The sequence below is a fragment of the Elephantulus edwardii genome, unplaced genomic scaffold (assembly GCF_000299155.1).
Source record: "Elephantulus edwardii isolate Elephantulus edwardi_28Jun2011 unplaced genomic scaffold, EleEdw1.0 scaffold00016, whole genome shotgun sequence".
In the NCBI taxonomy this organism is placed as follows: Eukaryota; Metazoa; Chordata; class Mammalia; order Macroscelidea; family Macroscelididae; genus Elephantulus; species Elephantulus edwardii.
Genome location: NW_006399766.1, coordinates 19,492,635 through 19,520,147, shown reverse-complemented (window position 1 = coordinate 19,520,147; position 27,513 = coordinate 19,492,635). Strand labels below are relative to the sequence as shown.

At 40.8% G+C, this 27,513-nt stretch overlaps 1 protein-coding gene across 1 annotated transcript in view; it reads left to right on the top strand.

Moving 5' to 3' along the window:
* The window catches only part of ARHGEF6 (Rac/Cdc42 guanine nucleotide exchange factor (GEF) 6), a 157,682-nt gene that overhangs the window by 115,559 nt on the left and 14,610 nt on the right, over positions 1–27,513 (top strand). The window contains exons 10-16 of the mRNA XM_006881824.1: positions 10,461–10,599; positions 14,264–14,323; positions 17,392–17,538; positions 20,586–20,672; positions 22,994–23,072; positions 25,203–25,345; positions 26,379–26,504. Of these exons, the coding sequence (XP_006881886.1) occupies positions 10,461–10,599; positions 14,264–14,323; positions 17,392–17,538; positions 20,586–20,672; positions 22,994–23,072; positions 25,203–25,345; positions 26,379–26,504 (781 nt within the window). The remainder of the gene's footprint in view (positions 1–10,460; positions 10,600–14,263; positions 14,324–17,391; positions 17,539–20,585; positions 20,673–22,993; positions 23,073–25,202; positions 25,346–26,378; positions 26,505–27,513) is intronic.

Here is a 27,513-nt window from a genome sequence, read left to right as displayed (position 1 = left end):
ATCCCAGGATGTGGGATTCTGGGATGGAGAAGTAGACAAAGAGCTTTCTGTAGAAGAACAGATAAAGAGAAATAGGTACTATGATGAGGATGAGGACGAGGATGAAGAATGATAATTTACAGTGGTGTTGGGCCTTAAATTGGTGGTAGTGTTAGTAAGCCTCTGCCCTTTATCAAAGTGATGCACATAAACAGATACCTTACCTTAATGTGAACTATAATTTATGTGGAAGTATCTTTAGAAAACAAGTTTCCATTTTTTTTAAAAAAAATCCCATACTGCAGCTTAATTAAAACAGTTCTAAATATTCAAGATAACATTAATTAAATCCTCTATTTCAACAGAGATGGTATTCATAAAGTGCTCTAAGATTATATAAACAAAAGAAAGGAAATATTCCAAATTATTTAGTCTGGAATCCAGTGTTTTCCAAAAGGCATGTCAAAGTAGATAGCTAACTAGTATAAGGTTAACTCTACAAGTATATTGTGGCATTAGGAACATAGAGAAGGGATTAGGGACCTAAACATGACTGAATGCACTTTAGTATAAAGGGCACAGTTTAAAATTTTTTTTTAATAATACCAATGTAATTGTTTAGTATTCATCTTCTAAGAGATCAAATATTGTTTTTTTAAAATTTAGATAAAGTTTCTTAACTCAGATATATAAAGGGGAATTTATTGTTCTGCATCCTATATTCTAAACTGCACTCTGAACTAGATTATTGAAATATAAAACAAAGCCATCTTTTAGAGCAACTCTTGAAGGAATTTAAGAAGTGACTCACATGCTTTGGTGCTTGGAGGGATCCATAGCCTCCTGAATATGCTATGATGTTTGCCAATTTGCCTCTATCACAAGTGATTGCTTTCCTCTCTGGAGGTATCTGTCCTTCTCATAAATAACTACTAAAAACTGCAATATTTTTGTCAGATCTTTTGGATCACTATTCACTGTGCTTGATGGTACAGTCAAGAGAGAAACTTAAATGAGGGTATTACTCTTATTACCATCCCTGATTTACAGATCAAAACTTTGGAAGGCTTAGGCTCAGTAATCTGTTCAAGAACTCATGGATGTTAAGTGGTTGATCTGGAACTAGATCATAGACTTCCGAAAAATGCCTGTCAATGAGCATGCCAGTCGGAAAGAGCAAACACTAGAAAAGACATCATGTTTGGTGAAGAAGAGATCAGTGAAAACGAGGGAAATCCTCAAAGACATGGATTGACATCATAACCACAACCGTGGACTCAGACATAAAGATGGCACAAAACCAGGCAATGTTTTGTTCTATAAGGTCACCATGAGACAGAATTGAGTCAATGGCTAGTTTTTGGTTTTACTTCCCCCCACTATGTGAAGCGTCTGTTGCCACTCCACAGAGGGCACAGCTGTGGTCAAGTACACAGTCATGTGAGACAGTGGTTTTAGTCTAGTTACTGTCTATTTCTTTTAGTCTTTGACCGTCTAAACGTTCTTGATATCTCTGCTAAGTAATCTCCCCTTTTGGTATCATGTCCACCTTGTTGCCAGTGGATGGCTCTATTGTTTTGGATAATTCCCTAGGCCATAAGTGACGCTACAGTATAATCCGATTAAATTCTTGAAAGGGGTAGGTTTTGTGGTGTTTTGTTTTTTTCTTTACTGAATCTTATTTATTTTGTTGGTTTTGAGAATATATATTATAAAACATAAATAGTTTCCATATTGAACCTCTTTGAGCCCACAATAATTAATGTGGGTTATTTTTTTGTTGTTGTTATTTTGGTTTTTGTTGGGGTTTTCCTTGTTTGTGAATTTTTTAAATTGTGATTTTAATGAAAGTTTACAGAAAGCTTGGGTTTTCATTCATTCATTGTTGCTTATTTTCTTCCCTCCTTCTTTCCCCCTCCCCCAGTTCACTTTGCAATGCACCTCTTGTTGCAGATTATTGTCATAAGGGGGAAGTTTTTGAGGCTGGTTTATTTGGAGGACACTTCTTCCCCCCTGCCCCTTTTTTAAAAAATCAATTTTAATGAAACTCTACAGACTTAGGGTTTCCTTTCATTCATTGTTGCACTTTTCTCTCTGCCCCCCCCCCCAATTTAGTCTTCTTGAAAAGTAAAAGAAAAACTCATTCATTGTTATGCAGCCCCTCCCCCCAAGTCCAGTCCACTGTGCAGCCTTCTGGAGGACACTTTTAAACTTTCACTTTCTCTGGTTCTCTTTGTTGATCTAACTGGGCTAGACTCTGCTTGCCCTTAAAATTGTTGTTGTTTTTCTAAGCATCGTTAGACTTAGTTTTCCTCAGTCTCTGTTTCAAATGAAGTAGTTTTTTTTAAAAAATTGTATTATTTTTACGTGTACCGTCAAATCAGATCTGACTGGTACAGAAGGAGATTACCCCCTCCTTCTTCAGCATCCTCCTTCTTCTGGTGGATTTGAACCGCGTACCTCTGGGATTGTAGTGCAGTGTCTCGCCACTAGGCCACCAGAGCTCCTTTCAGGTGAAGTAGTTTTGACATCTGATTGCATCCCATGATTAGGAGCTGAGAAGAGAGGGAGCGCTTTGCTTTTGGCCATACTTGCCTAGGTTTGAGCTCTCTCAAGCTGAACTGAAGACAGAGGCCAGAGAGTGAGTCCTGACTCAAGTGCCACAAACTTCCTGTTCTTACTGAGTTTTAGTAGATTTTCTTGACTAAATGTTTCTTTATACACTATATGTCATTAGGAAAATTTCAGATAACTCAAATAGTTGCTTTTTATTCCCACCAGTTATGTTTGTTTTACCTACCAGCTGCTGGTGGACTCGAACTGCATGCCTTTGGGATTGGAGAGCAGCTTCATTGTTGTTAGGTGCTGCTGAGTTGATTCTAACTCATAGCAACTCTATTAACAGTGGATCTTAACCTTGCCCTATCTTGTGCCATCCCCATCACCTCTGATTAATGCTTAATCCCACTGTTAGAGTCGCTGTGTCAATTGATCTTTTTTGAGAGTCTTTCTCTTCTTTCATTGACTTTCCACTTGTGTCAATCCATCTTATTGAGGGTCTCCCTCTCTCTCATTGACCTTCCACTTTCCCTAGCATGATTGATGTCTTTTTTCCAAGGACTTATCCCTCCTAAAAACATAACCAAAGTATGTGAGATGAAGTTTTGCTATCCTTGCTTCAAGGAGCACCCTGGTTGCACTTTCTCAAAGATATACTTGTTTGTTCTTTTGGCAGTTTATGGGATATTAAGTACTCTTCTCCAACACCACAATTCAAAGGCATTGATTCTTCTGTTATCCTTATTCATTGTCCAACTTTCAGGCACACAGCAAGTAATTTAAAATGCCATGTCTTGGAACAGGTGCACCTTAGTCTGTAAACTGATGCCATTGCTCCTTAGCACCTTGGAGAGGTCTTTGGATACAGATTTTCCCACTGTGACATGTCTTTTGATTTTCTGAAAACTATTACCCTGGGTGTTGATTGTGGATCCAAGTAAAAGAAAATAATTGACAAGTTCAGTCTTTTATCTATCGTAATGTTGCCCAGTGGTGAGGATTTTCATTTTCTTGAAGTTGAGATAGAATCCCTATTGAAGGCTATAGTGATCGATCAATCTATCTATCTAATCTATTATCTATCTACCTACCTACCTAATTACCTACCTACCATCATCTATCATCTAACTATGTATCAGGCTTTAGTCTTATCAATAACCTTTGATATGCAGATGACACAAACTACCTTGCTGAAAATGCAGAGAACTTAAGATGCTTGCTGTAGAAGATCAAACACTACAGCCTTCTATATGGATTACATCTCAGTGTCAGGAAAGCAAAAATTCTCATCATTGGACTGATAGGTGACATCAAGATAGATGGGGAAAAGATTGAAATTGTCAATGACTTCATCTTACTTGGATCTACAACCTGTATACTTGGTATCAGCAATCAGAAGATTAAGAGGCAAATTGGACTGGGAAAGTTTGCAGTCAAGGACCTCTCCAAATTATTGAGGAGCAATGATGTTAGTTTGAGGACTAAGGTGTGACTGATTCAGACCATGGTCTTTTCAATCACTTGCTATGCGTCTAAGAGCTGGACAGTGTCTAAGGATGACAAAAGAAGAATTGATGCCTTTCAGTTTTGAATAGTGCTGAATATCCTATGGACTGCTAAAAGAACAAACAGATGTCTTGGAGAAGGTGCAATCAGTATACTCGTTGGAATCAAGGATAATGTAGCTTCATCTCACATACTTTGGACACGTTGCTAGGAGACACTATTTCGTAGAGAGGGACATCATACTTAGGAAGGAAGGTGGAAGGATAACAAGATGAAGACCCTCAGTTAGGTGGATTGACACAGTGGTGGCAGCATTGGCTTGAGTGTATCAGAGATTGTAAGGATGGCACAGGATGGGACAGGATTCAGACAAGTTGTTCACAGGGTTGCTATGAGTTGTACTTGACTCCATGGAACTTAACAACAACAGTCTTATATATAGGTACACTCTCCAGGAAACTCTGTTGGCATCATCATCAGAGCATTGAGTTGCTAATCCATACATGGAACCTCTCTGGTGGTTCGAATCCACTAGTGGCTTCAAGAATCCATCAGCAGTGTCACAGGAGAAAGACAATCTTATGTTCACGTTATAGCCTCCAAAAACCCACCAGAGAGTCAACTAAGAGTCATTTTCCACTTGATGACAATTAGTTGTTTGTTAAATATACTCTCAGATATTTTCTGATTCGTCTTCCCTCAACAGTGGGAGTTACAATCCCGAACTTTATTTGCAGGGTTTCAATATGTGAAAAAAAAGGGCAATATCTGCCAAGTATGGTAAAGCAAAGTGTAATAAAACAAGATATGCCTATCTTAACTGAACTGGCTTGCACGACTCATCTAGGCGGTGACTTACTCCCTCAAGCTAGGTGGCATACTTTTACGTTTCCAATAACTTCAAGGTGAAGGTCTAGTCAAATAACTATAAGTTGAAGTTCCATATCTGCAATCAGTCATTAACACCTAACCTTTCCTTCATTCGCTGTGTATATAGACCCCTCTTCTGCTTGGACTGAGTGTGCTTTGTATCTTTACTCGGTGCTGCCCAGATGTATTTCTTGGTGTCCATCAAACTGAATTTTTGCCTCAGGTATTTTAACATATGAAGGATGAAAAATGAAGTACAAATGGTTGGCGTGTCCCTGAGATGTGCTTTAGATATAATCACAGCTGCTTTGCTTGCACCTCATGTACTTTGTTTGACGTATAGATGGAATGGAATGATGATGGTATTCTTAGTTGCTCTTCAGTCATTTCTGACTCATGACGACCTGTCACAAAATGAAATGAAATGCTTCCTGGTCCTGTTCCCATCTTCGTGACGGTGGGTATATTTGAGTCCACTCTTGTGGTTGTTGTGTCTCTCTCTCTCTCACTGAGCATTTCTTGTGTTTTTATGTTACCAATCCTTGTCTGGTGACTGGACTTTTCTAAGGACATGCACCAAGTAAGTGAGCTGAAGTCAAACTATCCTCATTTCTAAAGAACTTTCCACTTGTAGTTCCATAGTTGAAGAAAACTCACAGACATTTTGCACAAGAAACTTGTTCTAGATCAAGGCTTCAGCTGAAATAGGAACTTTGAGTGGGTTGCTCCCATTTTCCTGCTTGGTCTTGGTTTGTAGATGCCGAAAAACCCGCTGCCACTGAGTGAGTCTGTAAGGAGAGAGCAGAACTTCCCTATAGGGTTTCTAGGACTTACCTTTTCAGAAGCCGACTGCCTTCTCTTTAACCCCATTGAATTGCCCTGAGCCTGAGCAGGCTATCCAGTTGAACTTCTTCATGAGGGCCTCTAGGTGGCACTATCAAACTAGAAATGCTCCTGTTAGGGCAACCAGAAAGCTTTAGCATTGTATGGAGTTGCCTTGTAAGAATATAGAAATGTATTGCCTGATTTCAGATATATAGGCAGACCTCAACTTTAGTATACACCTCATATTTGTTGTTATGTTTGGTCAAGTTGGAACCGACCCATGCTGATCCTCAGCAGGTTTTCAGAGGCCATCCTTTTCAGCTATGGATTTGAACCGCCTGCCTTTTGAGATTGCAGCACAGCTTTTTACCACCAGGCCACCAATAGCTGCACCAAAGAGCCATAGAAACTCTTGCCATCTTCTGGGATAAATCTTACTTTCATCTCTATTGCAGTTACCATCTCAGTACATTTTCATTCAAGTTCGTTTTATTTCCCTCTGCCGCTAGTGATGGTGGCTTAGGTACAAGGAAAACGAAACCAGTTTGGTTCTGTTTCTATCTTTGAGGAGCTAGGGAAGGGAGTAAGAGAGACTGATCACAGGCGAGGGGTGAGTGTGGAGCAAAAAGAAGCAGACAACCCAATCTCTGGGCAGTTAAAAGAAAAGAGACTGAGTGATCTGTCCAATCCGATACAAGTGGCATTTCTGGGATTTTCCACAGGCCCAGGGATGAAGTTGCCCAGAAACTCATGCTTTGCCTGTTTTTTCTAAGTCATAGCAACTCCCATGAAGGGCTTGTGGGATTTGGAAAGAGGGAATTTGGGGAGACAGAGTCCCTTAGTTCCTTTGCTTGGACCACTCTAAGAGGTGATATGATCATTCAGATTCAAAGTCTATATAAACAACTCCACAGAAATTCCATTTGATGAGATGATCAAGTGTTCATATGATGTGCAAGCGTTCTCTTGAGCTTCCAGCCCAACCCAGAATGTACTGGAACTCCATTTAGCATGCATCATAGGAGTTAAATACACACTGAATTTCAAACAAACATTCATACATTGAGAATCGCTGCTATTGTAACACATCACATCACAGAGCACATTTTAAGCTTGGAAAGCATGTCTTCCCTTAATAATACTTCAAACAGATTGTACTAAATGAGAAATGGAATTTCCAAGACAGAGGTTGTCTTTTGTTGTAAAGATATTGGGTTAATTTGTGTGTTAAACTTATTGGAGAAGTAAAATATGTTTTTTAAAATCCATGTATCATAATGAATGGTGGTTTTATAAGACAGTTTTGTTATTTATTTATTTTGCATTAGTAAAATAGTCTTTTCTTCTCAGTAATGTGTTTATAAGACAGCCCATTTTATGATGAAAAATATTAAAACATTGTTTTCTAATATTTTGAGAGCCTGGCCATTAGAATTCTGCATGGAAAGTAATAACAACATACACATTAGCATTTGCCTTTAATTATTGCAACCTTCATATCAATTAGAGTACAAAGTTACATCAATTAGAGCAGAATATTACATCAATTAGAGCTGACGTTCTACCAATTAAAGAAGAATATTCAAAATGTAGACAGTCATTTAGTTATTGAAAGCAAAAAAAAAATAAGACTTGTTTACCAAGTTAAAACAACATTAGGACAGTGATCCCCCCCCAAATTACATTTCAACCCAGATGTACTCATCAAATCCAAGTTTTTCCCCCAATTATATTTTATATGCAATGAATTTTTAAACTTCTCTGTGCTCTGAATTGGAAATGAAACATCACTTGCATTTCCATTAAGCTGGAAATTGCAGGTACTGGTAATTTTGAAAGCAATGATTTTAAAAAGGTATTTGCCCTGAAGTAAACACAGTAAGCAACCAACTAAAAATGCATCTACTGACTATTCTAACGACTACAAAATTATTCCAGTAGAAAGGTAACATGGGACCATGGAAATACAACGGAGACTTTGGCTTCTGACCTGCTACTAACCCCAACTTAACCACCATGTGCTAGCTGCAACACTTCCTGAGTCTCGGGTTCCTCATCTGTAAAATGGGGCTAACACTGGCATTGAAATATTGTTGTGACTATTAAACAAGAATGAATGTACGTAAAGATCTAAATAGGAAACAGCAGCCTTGAAATGCCCAATATTTCATCTTTACAGTTGCATTAGGGGATAGGCTTTCTCTCTGTTATACGCATGAGTCCATTGAGGATCAGATAACTCCCTCAGTTCCCTCCCTTCAGCTACTTTTTGGAGCAAGATTGCAAAAACGGACTTAAATCATTCTCATTGACTGGGAGATGTGACCACTTTGATAAGAGAAACTTCCACTGTGGCAGGCAGTGGCCCCAGCCCTCTTTCCCTTCCACATGCATGTGACAGTGCATAACAAAAAAGGTGCTGGGGCGTTATCCGAAACTCCATCCCTTTCCTACTCACAAAGGCCCAAAGGAGGAGGATGTCTTTTATCATCATTTTTGGATAGTTCTTTTTATCCTTGTTTTCCTGCCACGAAGGACTGGAAGTAATTATGCAATTGTGAAACCTTTTATATGTTAAATTGCATTTGATCATGTGGGCAAAATTTCTTTTATCTTTTCTTCTTCTAAAGATGTGATGTGAGTGGAAGTTTACAAAGCAAATTGGCTTTCCATCCAACCACTCATATATATTTTGCTTTAAAGTCTCATTGCTTTTGAGTCAGAACCGACTCACAGCTGACCCACCAGTGGGTTTTCAGAGGCGTTAAGGTGCACACGAGGGAATTGCCCATCTTTCTCCCATGGTGGATTTGAACCAGCAGAGAGGTGCCACCTTTGAGTTAGAAGCACAGTTCCCTATGGACTATGCCACCTGAGCTCCCTGTTTCATAACATGAATTACGGAACTTAAAATGTGATCATACTCCTCCAACTTGTGATTCTCATTTTCATTATTCCTTCTAGTCTACCTTCTCCTGTATTCTGGCCTTTACCCTTGGGCAACTGTTGCTCTTTTGACTATATAGTTGGCCATTCTAAGGGGTGACTGAGCTTTAATGGCCTAGTGGTAAGGAGTTGCATGGCAACCAAAAGGTATGTCGTTCAAATTCACCAGCTGCTCCATGGGAGAAAGATGGGCAGTATCCCCTGGAACTGCCTCTGAAAATTTGCTGGAGGGCCAGCTAATGGGTCGGTTCTGACTCGATTGCACACCATCGAGAGAGGTGAGTGCCTCTCTGGTGATAGGCCAGAGCATTTACTATTCATTCCTGCAATGCATTCCATGACCAACCCCTTTAGTACGTTATTACTGAAAGCCAAGTTCTTTGAACACATTGCACAACCTGTTGCAACATACCGCAGTTGGGAGCCACTGCATAGGATGTGTTCTAAGGAGTGTAAGTAGGTCACTTTGCAGTACAGGTTCCTGTTGGGGTGTGGTGAGAAAGACTGATTGGACCATTAGGATTTGAAAAGGTTTAGATTTGATCTTGTAAGGAATTAGAGGAATTTGAGTAGGAAAACGTTTGGGCTAATGTTGTGGTTCGCAGGATGGTGTAGGGGCATGGAGACCGAGAGACTAGCTGGGCTATTGAAATGAGCCACACGTGTGAGATGAAGCCCTGAACCAAATTAGTAATAGTGGGAATGGAAAGGAGTGAGCAGCTATAAGATTCATGACTGATATGCATGGGCCAAGAGGTGAAGGGGGCAAATGATAAAGCAGAAGTTTCAAAACATGCTGCCATTTAGACAGTGAATTTACTTCTCTAATGTTATCTTGCTCACATATATTCTTCAATGGATTTGACATAACTGCTGCTGGAAAGGAGCTGGGTGGAGGGTGTTGAAGGGCAGAGAGAACACAAGCTCAAACTTAGCTGTTTATAGCACCTGTTGTTGCTAGGTGCTACCGAGTTGAGTACAATTCATAGAGACCCTATGAACAACAGATCAGAACCCTGCCCTATCCTGTGCTGTCCTCACCATCTCTCACGCCCTTGAGCCTATTGCTGCAGCCAGTGTGTCAATCTACCTGGTTGAGGGTCATAAAATAGTAATAAACAGGTTTTCTTTCTTTTTTTTTCAAACCAAATAGTTGCCTGGTGGAAGTGGTTGAGTAGTCTGTTGTACTAGTTTCAGATTCTAGATTAAGATGCTTTGTGGTTAGTCATACGGATGCTGCTATCTGAATTTAGAACTGTATTCTAGAACATTCCAAGTGGAAACCCCAGTTATAGCAAGCACTCATTGGGCAACTACTCTTGGCATCTGAGAAAGGTTGAAGTGACTAAGAAATCACATTTTTTTTTAAAAACTTTTATGATGTTGAAGTCCTCAGCTAGGTTCTATGCCCACAGGTGCAGGCCTCTAAGGGCAGTTATTTTTGTTTTGTTCATTGCTTCATCTCCAGTAATTAAAATAGAGCCTGGCAATTGGTAGATGCTCAATAAACAAATATTTAGGAGAGTAAACAAGGGCCAGGTTTTGTAAGTGTTGAACTCACCTACTGTATTCTAGCTCTGGGTCTAGACTGGGTGCCTAGGAGGAGCTGAGTAAAGGTTTACTGAATTGAGTTCAAATGAACGGCATTCCAAGAAATGAAGCCTTTTAAAAAAATTTGGGCTTGTATTAGCTGAGATATCAAAAAACTAATATTGAATTGATGATGCTTTCTGGGGAACATTTAGCAGTAATGAAAAGGTCCATTCTTTTCCTAGCGACGAGTTGGAGAAATTTATGGAGAATCAAGGTGCTTCCAGTCCAGGACTCCTCATTTTAACAACAAGCCTCAGCAAACCGTTTATGCGGCTGGAAAAGTACGTGACTCTCCTGCAAGAGCTGGAACGGCACATGGAGGTAAATGAAGGCGAGCTGGGCACCGCGGGTGGGCCTCCTTTCAGGGTGAAGCAGCCCGTGGCCTCCACACCAGCCTTGCTGAGTCCTGCAAAATGGTATCGGTCTCTTTCAAACTTTGCCCTTCCCAGTCTTCCCTCTTTTCCAAACGTCTGGATTTCCTGTTGGTGCAGCAAGAGAAGATCCTCATTCTTTCCTAGCAAATAGGCTGTTCTAACCTGTTGACTTAGGTTTTCTCCTCCTCTCTCTTCCATCGGAGGTGGTTTGATGAAATCAGACCAAGAACTCTTCTGTTGTGCCGGTATGACAACCGATTTCACTGGGTAAATAAAGCAAAAAACAAAACAAACAAAATAACCATCAGAGGATACAAAGGGCCCTTTCACTCAAGTTAGGGATATTTATCTCTAGAGCCTTGTGACTATTCGCTTTTCTGACTCTGGTACCAGTTTATCTCTTCATGCATGATGCATCTCCCTCACAAATCACCTCACACTTTTGTTTATAAAATTAGAGTTTATGCCCACAGTTGTCATGTCATCATAAACCCTTAAATATTAAGATCTGCAACAAGGCTTGATAATTGGATATTTTCTCATAAAGAAATCTTCTTTTTTTAAAATGCAAGCTGTGACAAGGCATTCCAGAAATGCATACCCCTTACAATAGCAGTTATTAAATTTGAACAATTTCTGAGCTGACATTTTCTTGTTATTAAAAACAATCAGTGGGTATAGCTTCCCCAGCTATTCTTGCGCGATCATGCGCGGGTGACTGAGGTGTGGGTGGGAGGGGAGGGCTGCTGGGGGAAGCTGCATTTACCCTAGTTTGTTCTTCCTGTGTCTGGGGAAAGGTTTTGAGGTTTTAAATGGTTTGGTTATCTTAAAGAGAAAGGGTGCACACTGCTGGGCTCGTCAGCATTGGTAAGGATGGAAAGCATGCACCCCGAGCGAAACCACATGCTCAGATGTCTGGCCTGCCTGAAAGCTGGAGGCAGCGGGCAGCTGGTGAGGGGGGCCTGCCAGGGTGAGATTTCAGTTAGGGCTTGCCAAGGGGCTGGCCTCTGGATGCCTTTCCAAAAGCTCAGCCCATTCACTGAGTGAGTCCTTTGAGTCTCAGCTTCTGTTTTCTGCTCTAAACTGAAGAATAGTCCTACTTAATTTGGAGGAAATGAACCCAGATATTCCCTCTGCCTGGATCCTCAGTACTGGCCTTCCTTGTATGGGAGCCTGTTTCTCTTCCTGTCATGCTTGAGTTGCCATTGGTCCCAAGTCTTGGGTTCCCTCCTGCTCCCATTGTCAGATAGCTCACATCCTAACCTTATTACCCTCTGGGTGAGACAATTTCTCTAGCTTTCTTATCATTTAGTTGAAATCAGACTCAAACCAATAGCCCATCTTTCTCCTGTGGAGATTCAAACTGCTCACCTTTGAGTAGGCAGTGCATCTCCCAACCTATTAGGCCACTAGAGCTTCATTAAAAAAAAAAAAAAGCATACAACTTTTAAAATTCCCTCATTGCTGTCAATTAGGAACTGACTCACACATAGCTGACCCTCAGGAGGCCACAGGGGAAGAGTTCCCACTTTTGTCCAGCAAGAGATTCAAACCACCTACTTTTGGATTGGGAATACAACTCCTTAACCATTAGGCCCCCAGAGGTTTCGCAAGCTGATATTTTCAGTTATTAGCTAATTCAAATAAGAAACTTTATTATAAGGGAATACAGCTGTACTTATTTTTTTTTAACAGCTGTACTTTTTATAAGTAATGCCATTCACTTTTGGGTCAGACCTCTCCTCTTCAGCTCTGGATTTTATTACCCTAGGCTGGTTGAGCAGCAGATTTTATCTTCTCATTATATCAGCTCAGTTCCAAAGGTTAGGTGTACATCTATCCCCAGAATCCCTCCTGCTCTTCCGGACTAGCTATGGAGACACGAATTCCTCAAAGCTACTTGACTCTGCCCCTTCCGAGCTGTAAGAATCATGGAGATGTTGTTGACGCAGTGGTAGAATTCTTACCTTCTACTGGGAGATCCAGATTTACAATTTTTTAAAGATGAATATTTTTGTCATTTGTATACATTGTGTTTCATGCATGTACATTCTATTTTATACAATTTGAGTTTCCTCCCATTACAATCATTTAACTGAGATGATTTCACATTCGTGAAGGTGTATAAGCCTGCTACTTCATGCTTCATGCCTTAATATCCCTCTTTTGGAAAGCCAGTTTCTGCTTTGCCCATCCCTATCAATCCAGGACTCTGAGGGAACAAGCATGTCCCTTTTTCTGATGGGTCCTCTGCTCTACTTGGAAACTTTGAGCCTCTGTAGCCACAGGCAAAGTCCAGTCGAGAGCAAACCATCAGGTTGCAGCAATCAGCACTAGCTCGCAGCAAGGATCATATTCTCTTCACCTGGTTGGGTTCTGGTCAGCTCATCCCCACCCATCTGTACTTAGGTTCACATGGGCATCAGCTGCAAGCTCAGGTGTCCACACTTCTCCCTGTGTTCCAGACCTGCTGGTTTCCTCACTCAGCCCTCTATAGCCCCCACGTGCAGCAGCCAAGTCAATAGGCCAGGGTTCCTCACGACTCCCTGCTCCTCAAACCAACAATCCCCCCACCCCTGCTCGGGAGACCTGGATTTGATCCTTGGCCAATGCACCTCCCTTGCAGCTAACACTTACCTGGCGGAGGAAGTGTCAGTGAAGCTTCTAGGGGACGGAGGGCTAGGGAGGAAAAGCTTGGCTATCTGCTTCCAAAAAACTCAGCACATGAAAACCCTGTGAATCACTGATCCGCAGCCAGTCGCGGGGGTGGCACAGCGCCAGGCAGCATTTTATTCTGTTGTGCGTGATTGTTGTTGGTGTAGTCGTGTACTCTCCAGTCAGAAGTGACCCATAGCCGACCCTCTCTCTAGCGAATTTTCAGAAACAGTAAATGGCATGGGAGGAAATAGCTTGTCTTTCTCCCATGGAGCAGCTGGTGGATTCAAACTGCCTACCTTTGATTTGGCAGTGCAGCTCCTTATCACTAAGCCACAAGTGCATGGAGTCTTCATGAATCATGGCTGACCCAATGGCAGCTAACAAGTACCATGGCATTTTGATTCATGTGTCTTGCATCTGTTTTTCCATGGTGAACCTGCTGGAAGAAAATGGAAGCATTTCAGGGAATGAGACTAGCGTTTCTGTGCTCTAATTATTGGCTACTGACAACATAGCCCAATGATGCCGCCCCCCAAAGAATTATTCATTATTATCTAAAGCATAACAACAAAAGGGGGGGAAAGGAACTCTTGCCTCAGTAACCACAGGGAGTATACCATTAACAAATTATTTGCTGTCTTGAGTTCACAGTCATCTAATAATTGGAAGTATTACAATTCCAAATGCTTTGATATGACCTTTTTTTTTAATCATTGCAGTATCATGCTGTACAATTGACTTTTTTGAGGGGTAGAATTTGAGAATTTTTGGCACATATATAGCATATATAGATTCTTGCTACCACAACCCTAATCAAGACACGAAACAGTTCCCTCAGTCTCCAAAGCTCCCTGTCGCTATCACTGTGTGGTCACATCTTCCTCTCCCCCCTCACCCTTGGAAACCACTGAGCCATGCTCTGCTAATAGCCTCCTCATATGTTCCTTTCACAGGATACTCATCCAGATCATCAAGATATTCTGAAAGCAATCATGGCCTTCAAAACGCTCATGGTAGGTGATGCTCCAAAATGAGAAGTCTCCATTGCATAATTTGTTCATAAGCGAGGGGTTTGTGTATAACTTTTCTTTCCTGATGCAAAGGTCTTTAGAATGGAAAGAATAAGTTTAGCGACACCATCACCATGATCGTTTCACTGAGTTTTGTCTTCCGAACATCATGCTTACCTGTGAAAGGTTGCCAGACTGAGGGTATAAAGTGACTGCCCTTGAAGGCTCTGCTGTGTTGAGCACTGCTGCGGAGGTGGGGGGTTTCCTTCTGTCTCTTTATCTTTGCCCGGGTGTTGCTCACCTTAAGTCTGCGAACTCCTCCTTCACCACTTGGTGTTGATACTGGATTCAATTACTTTCACCAGAAGACGTGAGTTGGTACTTTGCATATGAAGAAGGAAATAGCTAAAAGGAAAAAAAAATGACTAAAATGCAATTGCTTTATATAGATTGCTATTCATAGGGACCTATAATATTTTGAGAGTGATGGTTAGGTATCTTTTTGACTCCATTAATATAAAACCTCTTAGTGCCATTTTAGAAAGAAAGAAAACTATTTCAAGTGATGGATCAATGTTTAGTTATTGATCTTTGCTGTAAGGAGCTCTAAGTAACTGTACATTGTTGTAAATAATTAAATGTTGGCCACTGTCTTGTTTTTTTTTTAATTGCTACCAAAAGATCAGTAACTAATGTGCCCATACCTAAATGGAAAACTGAAGACTAGAATAAGGCAACTTCAATCTTTTGGAGAAAAAAAGACTCAGGTTGTCAAAAGATTTCATTGTACTGGGATCTACAACCAACATCCTTGGTAGCAGCAGTCAAAAAAACCAAAAGATATATTGCAATGGGGAAATCTGTTGTCAAGGACCTCTCAAAAGTGTTAAAGAGCAAGAACATCAGTTTAAAGACTAAGGTGCACCCGATCCAAACCAGGGTGTTTTTGATTGCTTCATATGTATCTACAAGTTGAACAGTGAATAATGATGACCTATGAAAAAGTGATGAATTTGAATTTTAGTGTTGATGAAGAGTATTGAACATACTGTGGATTTCCAAAAGAACAAACAATTCTGTAACCAGAGTGTTCTTGAGATGCAGGAATTGTGAAACTTCACCTCACATAGTTTGGGCATATTTTCAAGAGGACCCAGTCCTTGCAGACCCTCAACACAATGAAATGACACAGTGACTACCACAATGTGATTACCGCAATGAGAAAAACAGATCATGAAGAGAGTACAGGATAGGGCAAGGTTCAGATCTGTTGTTCATAGGGTTGAAATGAGTTGTAGTCGACAACCTAACAACAATGAAATAAGGCATTAGCTTAAAATAACCCTTAAAACCGGTGAATATTGGCAGTTTTATATAGTCCAGCCTAGGAGTACAGGCTTCTGAAATCCATGGCATTTCTTCCCCAGCCCCTGCTCATATAGTTTGTTTATTTATTTATTTTTAAAATTGTACACGAGTTTATTTGCAAAGTTCAAACACATTGTTGTAGAGAACAGATTCTTCCAATTTACCTCACCCCCTCACCCATCAAATTGTACAACCCAATGATTTATCTCCCCCTCTCCCCACACATCCTCATCCCTCTGCTTCCACCCTCTCCCAACCTTCTTGGATCCTTATATTCATTCTACAGTAATGGTTTTATACATTATTTGTCCTTGTGAGACTGGGTTAGATCACTCAGCATAATGCTCCCCAGTTCCTCCCAAGTTAGGTCATAATTTGCAAAATCATTTCTCCTGCGTGCTGCATAGTATTCCACTGTGTGAATGTACCATCATTTCTCAATTCATTTGTTTGTGGTTGGACATGTGGGCTCTTTCCATGTTCTTGTGATGGTGATTAATGCTGCTATGCACATTGGTGTATAAATCTCAGTTTGTGCCTCAGTTCTCATTTTTCTCAGGGTATATTCCAGGTAGTAGAATAGCTGGGTCATATGGAATTTCTATGTTCAGCTTTTTGAGAAAGCACCAAACTGCCTTCCAGAGTGATTGTACCATTTTACAACCCCACAAACAATGTATAAAAGTTCCTTTTATTACATTTTATTGATTTACTTTTTATTTACATTTTATTTATTACTTTTATGACATTTATTACTTGCTGCCCTGTTAAACTTTGCCACTGTTAACTGGAGTGAGATGGTGCCTCACTCACTGTGTTTTTGACTTGTATGTCTCTTATTGCCAGTGATTTGGAGCATTTCTTCATGTGTCTCTTTCCCATTCCTTCCTCTGTGAAAATTCTTTCCATGTCTTTTGCCCATTTTGTAAGTGAATGAAAACCATGGCATTTCTTCTAATTTGTGTCCCTTTTCTTTTTTCCTGGGTATATTGAATGTATGACATTTAAGACCAAATGTCTTTCTGATCACTTTACATGTTTACTTGCTTTGACAGTTACAGTGTATTTATTACCACTGTAGGCACTTCAAAATATGTGTAGAAGAAATTCATTTCCTCTTCATTTAACTTCAAAGGACAGCAGAAATTTTATAGAAAAGACACTCTCAAAATTATATTCATTTGGACTTAGTAACATAACTAACCATATTCTGCTTTCCAGAGCCAATTTGGAAGGAATCCTGTTAAATGATTCAAAGAGACTGTCTAAATGATTTTGAATATACATATGTTGTATACATGTTTACATGTATGTATATATACTTTACATATATGTATACATATATATTTACACACATTTTGAATATACTGTCTAAATGATTTGAATATACATATGTATAGTACACATACCTCACTCATAATGAATGTACATCCCAACAATCTCCTGCAGAGAGGGAGAAACAAGTCCCTCCTAACATTTTATCTTGAGACTTTGGAGAATGAAAAGGTAGCTTTCCTTCATAAAAGTATTGGGGATTACAGGTTAAGACTGAAGGTAGTGAGTCTTTCTGTATATTAGGAATGGGATTCATGGTACAGAGGAGGGACTCAGGAGGAATCTGAGAGCCAAAGCCACATCTTACTTTGATCCTGTGTTGGGTCTGTTTCCATAAACTCCTATGATGTTCTGCTTTGTCTCTACAGGGACAGTGCCAAGATCTGAGGAAGAGAAAACAGCTGGAATTGCAGATACTTTCTGAACCTATTCAAGCATGGGAAGGGGAAGATATAAAAACCTTGGGCAATGTGGTTTTCATGTCACAAGTAATGGTGCAGCACGGCACGTGTGAGGTACGGTGTTTTAAATTGCAGCACCGTTTCTTCCCTCTTGCATCATCCCTATTTTTCGTTCGTTCTTTGTCCTTCCATTGAAATCAAAGGCTAGAATATTCCTGCTAGGAACTTAACAATGATTCTTTGCCCAACATTCTGCTAGGTGCTGGAGGAGTTGGGAAGAAAGAACAAACAATCCTTGTCTTCAAAGATCTCATTAAAAGCAAATAAAACACAAGGTGTAACTAGAAAACAAACCAAAATAGTCACTGCCAGGTTGTGTCGTCTCAACAACAGACTCTGGAGACATTCAGAGAAGAAAGTAATCAAGAAGCAGGCATTGTGGAAAAAGCATTTAGAGAGGGAGGGTTTTGTAAGGTAGAGGAACATCATTGTTCGATAGGACGGGGAAGAGAGCAGCCTGTTTGGAGCAGAACAAGCCTGTTGGGCACAGTGAAGAAAAGACTGCTTGAGTCCGAGAGAGTCAGCTTGTGGAGAACTATGGACCACATAACCCCCATTGATGCAGCTGGTCATCAGGAAACTATGAAAGCTTCCTGAGCTGTGGCTAAACATGATGAAAAGGGGGTTTATGCTGCTTGACTCAACACAATATATGTCATCTGGTTTAGAGGGGGCATGACTGGAGACAGAAAGGCCAGTTGGGATGAGAAGTGGTAAGTAACCTCAACTACAGTGTTGGCAGAGGGAATGGAGCCCAAGGGGCAAGTGCGAGACACATTTAGAAGTGAAAAGCAACAGAAGAGTCTTTTCTCCCATCTCATCAATGATTAATTTTCGTAAAGTTGGAATCTTTCTTTTGCTTATTGTTTCTTAGGACTCTGTATTCAGAACGAGTTAGAGTGCATTAGGCCTGTGGACTTGCAAGTGTCTGCAGATATCCAGGGGGAGACATTCTGTGGGCAGCTCTGAAAGTGGCATGGAAACATGGGGGACAGGTCAGAGTTAGCGTTTTGCAGGTCACCATCACATGTGCAAACAGTCAGGGGAGCACGAGATGCTGCTGCTTGTTGTTGTTATGTGCCATCGAGGTGGATTTTTCTTTTAGGAAGGTTGTCTGCATCACCTCGCGGGTGTTAGGAGGGTCTTCTCCCAGAATGTGTTCCTGTGCTCGCCATGTCTCTGTGTCAGAGATTCATTACTTTGGCTTAACAAGCACTCATTTAAAATGAACCCTGGAGGGGAGGAGGGATTCATCTAGTGAGTTGACTGAAGAGTTATTTACACCTTTAAGATAAATATTTTGAGTGGATGGAGCAGGGATCAGTACCAGGAGCAAAACCAAACCAAACCAAAACCCCCAAAGAGATGTAGAGAACAAGAGGAAATTCCGCACTTGAAGGTGGTTGGCATGTTGAGTGCAGTGGAAGGTTCAGAGGTCAGACAGCATGAGGACCAAGGGAGAAGCTGCTGGATGTTGCTGGAAGGCAGTTATTTTTAGTATTATTATTTTTTATTTTTTTTTTTTGTGTGTGTATGTGTATGTGTACCGTCAAATCAGATCTGACTGGTACAGGAGGAGATTGTTCCTCCTTCCCCGGCAGAGCATCTGATGGATTTGAACCGTGCACCTCTGGGATTGCAGTACACCTTCTTGCCACTAGGCCACCAGAGCTCGCCCTCTTTTTAGTAGTATTATTTTAATGAAAGTTTACAGAGACTTTGGATTCCCATTCATTCACTGTTGCACACTTTCCTCCCTGCCCACCCCTTCCCCTCAGTTCACCTTTATCTTTGAAAAGTAAAAAAAAAAAAAAAAATTCTTTCATTGTCATACAATATCCCTTCTCCCCAGTCCACTCCACTCTGCAGCTTTCATTTTGGACTCTTGTCATGACAATAATACCTAATCATATATTCCCCCTAAACCGTTCTCTCCCTCATCTGCTTCAATGCAGCATACATTATTTATCCCCTCCTAGTTTCCCACCAACTCTGATGTCAGTCCCGCTTTGGAAGGCAGTTCTTGATGACTTTGAGAGAGTGGCAGAGGTGGAGTTATGGAGGAAATCAATGAAGAGAAAATGAAGGCAGCTGGTAACTTAGAAATAAAAATGTCCCAAAATTGGAGGGCACGTTTATGGAGCAACAGGGTCAAGAGAAGGCCTGTTAGAACAGGAAACATGCAGATGCTCGAGGCAAAGCTACCAGTAAAACAGGCCAAAGGAGTGAGCAGAAGGAGATGGAGAGACATAAAGATCATTGCACCCATCAATTGCTTAATTCTTTAAAGGGTACTAAGAAGCACTCAGGTAAAGTTGCCTTCAGTATATTGTTTTAAAAACCCACCCCATTTCTTTCTTTGTGTTTACATGGTTTAATAATGCTGTTCTTAATAATTATACATCTTTTCGTGATTAAGAATTTCACAAAAATAGTGTAAGAGATTTCCCATCTCTAGCAAATTCCTTCAATTCCCTGCTTTTAAATAAAAATAACATTTGCTTTGTAAGCATAGAGCTTCCTTTGCCTTCAGCCCTGGCACAGCTTACAGGCCTCATTCGAGGCAGGGCTGTGCTGTGGAAGAAACAAGCATGATTATTTGTACGCTTTGGAGGCGAGGATTTTGAAGCTCCAACTTATATATTTTGAGCATGTTGCCAGGAGGGTCCAGTCGTTGGAGAAGGACATCATGCTTGGGAGGGCGGAGGGACAGCACAGGAGAGGAAGACCCTGGATGAGATAACTTGACACAGTGACTGTGACAATGGGGTCAGGTCTGTCAGAGACAGTGAGGCTACCTCAGGATAGGGCAAGTTTCAGAGCCATTGTTCATAGTGTCCCTGAGTCATAGTTGACTCGACAGCATGTAACAACAACAACAACAATTATGTACAGTAAAGAGGGGGAGAATCTGCATTTTAAAGGAAAATCAAACTAGTTTTGGGTTTTTATATTGGCTAGCTTTTTAAGTAAAATCACTCTTCATGCTTCAGTTGATTAAACAAGGTCTGTGTTACAAAACCATGATTCCGGAAGGTCTTAACAGCAACAGCTAATGCCCAATTTCTAGTCTCCACTTACTGCTTTTCATTCTGTTTCAGGAGAAAGAGGAGCGGTACCTCATGTTATTTTCAAATGTGTTAATAATGCTATCTGCAAGTCCTCGGATGAGTGGCTTCATCTATCAGGTTAGTACGTTTCATAGAAAACAAATAGCAGGACTAGAATGAAAACAGGTTTCCATCCAAGTTTGCTGTCTCCACCATGACATTCAAAGCTCCAGCTGCAACTGGCAGAATGTTCGGATCTTTCATTTTCATTAAACGGTTCATAATGCACTTATGAACTTGGGATGTTCCTGACATCAGAGACCTTTGTATTGTTGCAGTGAGTGTATCCTGAGTGTCCACTGCTCTGGTAGTGAACTGAATTATGAATATGGAATAGAAAAATCAGGGAACCCTGGTGGGGCACTGGTTAAATGCTTTACTGCTAACCAAAAGATTAGTGGTTTGACCTCACCGGCCACTCTTGCTTCCATAACAATTGTTGTTATTGTGTACCGTCAAGTCGAGACTGACCCATAGCTGTCCTTAACACCAGAAGGTTCTCAGAGGCAGTAAATCACGTGGGAGTTGAATGCCCATCTTTCTTCCATGGAGCAGCTGGCGGATTCGAACTGCATGCGTTTGGGTTGACAACACAATTCCTTACTTCTAGGCCAACAGAGCCTTGGAAACCCTGCGAGGGAGCTCTGCTGTGAACTCGAGGGTCATCAGGAGTTGGAATTGACTTGATCCCAGTTGGAATTGGAAATTAAATTCCACAATGAGATAAATTAGCAGCAGCTTTGACAGGTCCATGCCTTTATTACTGCGAAAATTTGAGCTGAGGTCTGTTTCTGTTTATCTTATTAGTTACCTTGAGTGACTAGGTTTTTGAAAATGTAACACACTGGTTTCCTTATAAGATTAAGCTTCCTTCACTTTGCTCCCAAAAATATAGAGTTAGGGAGCTCTGGTGGCAAGAAGCTTGGCTGCAATCCCAAAGGCACATGGTTCAAATCCACCAGCTGCTCTGCAGGAGAAGGATGGACAGTCTCCTCCCATGTGATTAACTGCCTCTGAGAACCCGCTGGAGGGTCAGCTATGAGTCAGACCTGACTCAGTGGCACACAACAAAACCATGGTTTCCTGAGGAGTCATGGTGGGGCAGAGATTACGCATTTGGCTGCTGACTGAAAGGTTGACGGCAGCTGGCTTCCATAAGTTTTTTATTTATTTATTTAAATTTTTATTAATTTCAGTAAAAATTTACAGAGACTTTGGATTTCCATTTATTCATTGTTGCACTTTTCTCCCCTCCCAACCCTCCCCGCTAGTACACTCCCCTCTTGGAAAAGTAAAAGACAAATTCTTTCATTGTTTTACAAACCCTCCCTGAGGTCCACTCCACTATGCAGCCTTTGCTCTGGACTCCTGTCATGACAAAAATACCTAATCACATATCCCTTTTAAACAGTTTTCTCCCTCATCTGTTTCAATGCAGTATACATTATTGAACCCATCTTTCTCAGTCTCCCCCCAACCCTGATGTCAGTCCTGTTTTACAACAGTGGCACCATGCAGTATTTGTCCTTTTGTGACCGAGACATTTCACTCAGCATAATGTCCTCCAGGGTCACCCATTTTGCATAATATTTCATGAGTTCCTTGTTTTTCAATGCAGCATAGTATTCCATTGTGTGAATATACCAGAGCTTCTCCGTCCATTCGTTTGTTGATGGGCACTTAGGTTGTTTCCAACTCTTGGCTATTGTGAACAAAGCCGCAATGAACATGGGTGTGCATGTCCTCCATAAAGATTTACAGCCTTGGAAACTCTATAGGACAGTTAGACCCTGTCCCACATGGTTGCTGAATTATAATCGACTCTACAGCATTATTAACCTTTGTTGTTGCTATGCTGTTACCATTTCATAGCAAGCTCATAGGTCAGAGTAGAATTGCCTCAAGAGTTTCCTAGATAATAATATTTGTAAGAGCAGAACTGTAGATCTTTTGTCCAGTTAACAAACAATTAACTTTCATAGAATTTGAATATTTCATTGATTCTTATGACGCTATCTTCAGGATGAGTTAGAGTGCATTAGCAAAATACAACTCACATTTTCCATTCACTTGCTTCCTCTTTGAAAAGTTGGAAACGTGTGTGTAACTAAACACTGGCCTTTTTAACATTCTTCACATGCACAGTCGGTAAGTTAATTGTGCTCATCACGTTGTACATCCATCACTGTTATCTGTTACCATCTTTTTCCATCACCCTTAATATAAAGAGGATGAGTCTGATTAACATGTAGATCAGGGAAGTATTACCTATTGACAGATCAAAGAGCTATCTCCAGCTGTAATTCAGCAGTGATTTCTGAAAGGGTCAGAAAATCTAATAGAAATAAGTAGAAACCTGCATAACCACAGAATTAATAGCAATTCTCTTTTGCTGGTAGGGAAAAATATCAGTAGCAGGAATGGTGGTGACCAGACTAGATGAAATTGAAGGGAACGACTACACATTTGAAATCACAGGTGGGTAATTTCCCCTTTTTTCATGTAGCTACTTCAAACCCTTTTTGGAATGAAGTGGGAATTAAATAAGTGCTATTATTTTCTATCACATAGTCATATGCAAGTTTTATATGGGCATGACAAAATCTATTCCATTTCCTGGGATAATTGGGGTACAGAGAAGTCTCCTGGTCATTCAAAAGCCCCAGCTTTGCCATTAGTTCCAATCTTCTGTTGCATAAGAGCTGCTTGTTCAAACCAAGAAATAACAAAATGGACTGAGGCAAATGTAATTTTCTCTCTTTCTGTCCTCTCCTCCCTGGTGGCGGAGAAGCCAAAGATGTGGCTTTTTATCAGCAGTTTCATTGTCAGCCTAGGAATTAGCAAGCTTTGGTTGTGTTTCTCAAAAGTACTGAAAAGCCAGGAAACTTGCGTCACAAATGGAGCAAAATTCTAATGGTCCCTGGTATTTGGGCATCTTACCCGTTTTTTCCAGGCCTGTGTGATCTGCAATCTACATATAATGGGTGACTGCACTTTTTTGCACTAATATGCCATACTGGTTGTATCTGGGATAATGGCCCCAGACTCCTCTCCTTCTCTCCCCATCGATTGTCTAAGAATTGGTGTTTGTGCGATGCTTGGAATCAATCTTAGTTTGATGTTCCTCCAACTTGGGTACCGGAGGAACCATTGTAATATCCTCATTTTGGGCTCCAGACCAAGTGGACTGTGAGCGTGGAGGACATACTTTAAGTCTTGGCTTATGACTTGGCTCACAGTGAAGTTTTTGATTGCTTCTAAAACTCTCTAAGTGGATCATTCTTCCCCTCTCTACTTTGGAGAAATGACCCATCTCACTCGATGGGCTGTATCTTTTCTAAACATTATCCTTGCTTTCACCTTAAAAAAAAAAGCCTATAAGTAGTGAAAATGAAAGAGAATTTTAAAGATAAGACTTTTTCTTTCTTACTATCACATGTGTTTATTCCTCATCTATAAGTTTAAACAGGGTTAACCCATAGACTCATCACCCCCCTCCCAGTTTGTTGTACTATGGTGGCAGGAGAGTCCATCTTTCTCTCTTGGAGCAGAGGTGGATTAGAACCCTGTGCCTTTGGATTGGCAGTACAGCTCCTTGCCACTAGGCCACCAGAACTCTGAAAATTTGTTGTTGTTGTTGATTGCTGTCAAGTCGAGCACGACTCAACAACTACCGTCGTTTCTCCAGGTTCATAGAGTTTCCAGAGGCATGTGGTTTAGGAAGTGGATACCACTCCTGCTTCCAAACCTGTCTGAAAATGGAAGCTCCACCAAACTCCACCATGGGCAGCTGTTATGGCATTTGACTTGCAGTGTGGCACAAGTTTCAGCTTCACAGCAAACCCAGATTATCACAGTACAGCAAATTGACAGAAGAGTGTTGTACAAGTTAAAAGAATATTTCTCCAAAATAATAACACTTGGCCCTCGGGCCCAAGCGACATTTAAATACAAGGGCCTTCCATATATGTATATGAACAAAAGACCGGAAGTCTTTCTATAACTCATAATTTCTCCAAGTTTACAGACGTTCCAGAGGCACATAGTTTAGAAAATTAGCCAGTGAAAATCTTAGGAAAAACATGATTGTGGTTGAGCAGTCTCCTCCCATGCAATTGAAAGCCTCTGAAAACTCACTGGAGGGTCAGCCACAAGTTTGTTTCAACTTGAAGGAAGAGAAGGGTAGGGAGGCAGAAAGACAGAAGAGGGAGGAGAAAGTAAGGGGGGGGGACGGGGGGGGAGTGGGAGGTGGGAGGGATAAAGGAAGAAGGGGGGCAGAGAGGAGAGGGAGAAGGAGTGGAAATAAGGAATGGGGGAAAAGAGGGAGAAGAGGGAGAGGGAGGGAAAGAGGGGGTGAGAGAATATGAATATGATTGTATGCTTGTGAGGACGATGCAGAAATTATCAGGCAGTGTTTTGGTCTATTATGCGTAAACACTCCATAAACTGGAGTCAACTCAGTGGCCGCTAACATCAGTGATGTCACATGGCTATAGAAATACCTGAAAATAGACACACAGGTTTTATCCAAATGACTTTATGTTTCTGTGGCGAGCTCAAGGTTCTCCTTGCATTTTGTTTCCCAATTCTCATCACTGGGTAATGCAGGTAGCCTAACAGAGAGACTTGTGGTCCATTGCAACAACAGCCAGGACTTTCAGGAGTGGCTGGATCAGCTCTTCAAACTGACCCGAGGACCTGCCTCTTGTGGTTCATTATCCAAAACCTCGTCGTCCGGCAGTGGTCATTCCGTAAGTAGTCCATTTGTCCTGTCCAGGGATTATTGAGTCTTTCCTCATATCCTGCCTGCTGAAGACTTAGAAGAAGCAGTGCGCATGCCTTTAGTCTCTGGGTCATTTATAGTGGGTGTAGATTTTAAAGTACAGTTGAACCTCACTAATCTCGATTTCTTGTTGTGAAGGCCTGTCAAAATTAGTGAAACATTTTGCTTAGAGGTATGTAGTTTCATTTGATAGTATTACATTATTCCAACTAACAGCTAATAAATGTTTCTAACCAGCAGTCCTGCTAAGATACCTTAATGAGCCAGTAAACTTATTTTAATTAGCAGCAGTTATTCTTATATCAGCATGTGCTAAGTCAACACAAATAGTTTACCTTCATGAGTACTTCAACATCTCCATGTAATCTCATTAATGCTAACACATTTGCTCAGTAACCCTCTTCAAAGGGAAGCTTGTAGCGTTGGTTTCTAATGAGTTGCAACAAAATTAGAATCCATGGAGTTTGAATTGATGAGAACATTGATACTTGCTGAACAAGTTGGAAGATAAGTGGTACTCTCTGTTAAACACTCCAAACCTGTGCTGTCAAAATTCCAGCTCTGAGCACTGTGTGCTCTGGTAGGGAGAAGGTGGCCTCGGCATCGGGCCTGGGTTCAAATCTTGCATTTGCCAGTTACTAGCTAGTTATTGTACTTCATTGAGTCGTTCTGATAAAATGACTCATTTCAACATCTACTATAGTGCCAAACATATATAACTGAGTCCATTAAATAGTAATGGTTCTACAACTTTCCCGCCCTCTAGAAGGGGCAAATAACAGGCTTCAACAGAATTTTTGAAAGGAGAGGTGATCGTAGAATGTTGAGTCTATTTTGCACTCTTCCTTGGAGATTCCAGAACCTATGACTGTAGAGTATCAGTTCTCCTCTTTCCCTCTCTGTGGCTGACTTTTCTGGTTCAGAGAGCTTATTGTTATTTGCACACTGTGTGGTACTAGGTTGGGTTCAGAGTGCCTACATCTCATCAGACATTTTCCCAGTCTTTTAGCTCTTCTGGACAGCCTCGAGGACCCTTGGAGCCTCCTCAGATTATAAAACCGTGGAGTTTAAGTTGTCTACGACCTGCACCTCCACTTAGACCATCAGCAGCACTAGGTTATAAAGAGGTAACTTTGCTACATGTGGTATACAATGCTTCTGACAAGCTAATTTCTTAGACTATCACAAATAGCTCTGTGGGAATGTGCTAGAATTGATGCTAGGCAATACGTGCCAGTTGATCTTGGATTGTCAGACTTCGATTTTTCTCTCTTCGTTTTCTATTTCCTCCAGGGTTCATTTGCCTATACTTATTGAACACCAACAGAGTTTCTGGGTTTCTTCCTGAAGTGCCCCGGGTTGCTCTTTATAAGTGATGAGAATTTTAGAAATTGGCAATGATAGACACACCTCTCCAACAGGAGCCACTTCATTCGCATTGATTTTTAAACCAACCAGATCAGTTCTGCCTTTTGGATCATTGTGAGCTGTTAAACCAAATCAGTAAAGTATTAGGGGATCAAGCTGTGAATTAGAACTACAAAAGTGGTTAACTTAACGAAGGAGAGGAAAAACAATGAAAGGAATGCCTTTTCTAAAAAAGGCTTTTCATAGACACCCTAAGAGAAGACCATTTGATATTTGGGTATTGGGAGGATTTAAGATTATTTTTGCCCCCCCCTTAAATTGTAGTCATGAAATTTCAATCAATAGCTCTGTAACTGTGTGGAGTGTCCCCCCTGTCCTCCCAAGAACCCCATGTCTAGTTATTTAAGATCTAAGAAAGAGACTTCATTTGTCAGTAATTGCTTTTGAAACATGTTTTGTTGAATAGATAATACATTGGTGGCAGTTAGGAAATGTGATTTAGGATTACGATACAAAGGCAGAATATATTTCTACAACAAATGTGGGTTTTGATGAGTGACACAGATTTAGCTCAATTTCAAGTTGCCTCCAACTCTCAGTAAAAACCAGAAGATATTTGACACCAAGAATTTGTTGATCCTTTCAAAGCCTGGAGCTAGATCTTGATTTCGTGCTTACATTCAGAATTTGACCAGGAAACAGTCTTATAGATTTTCTTTGCAGTCAACCAATCTTCTTGGAATTTCTAAACCTCACAGTTCTCTAGAT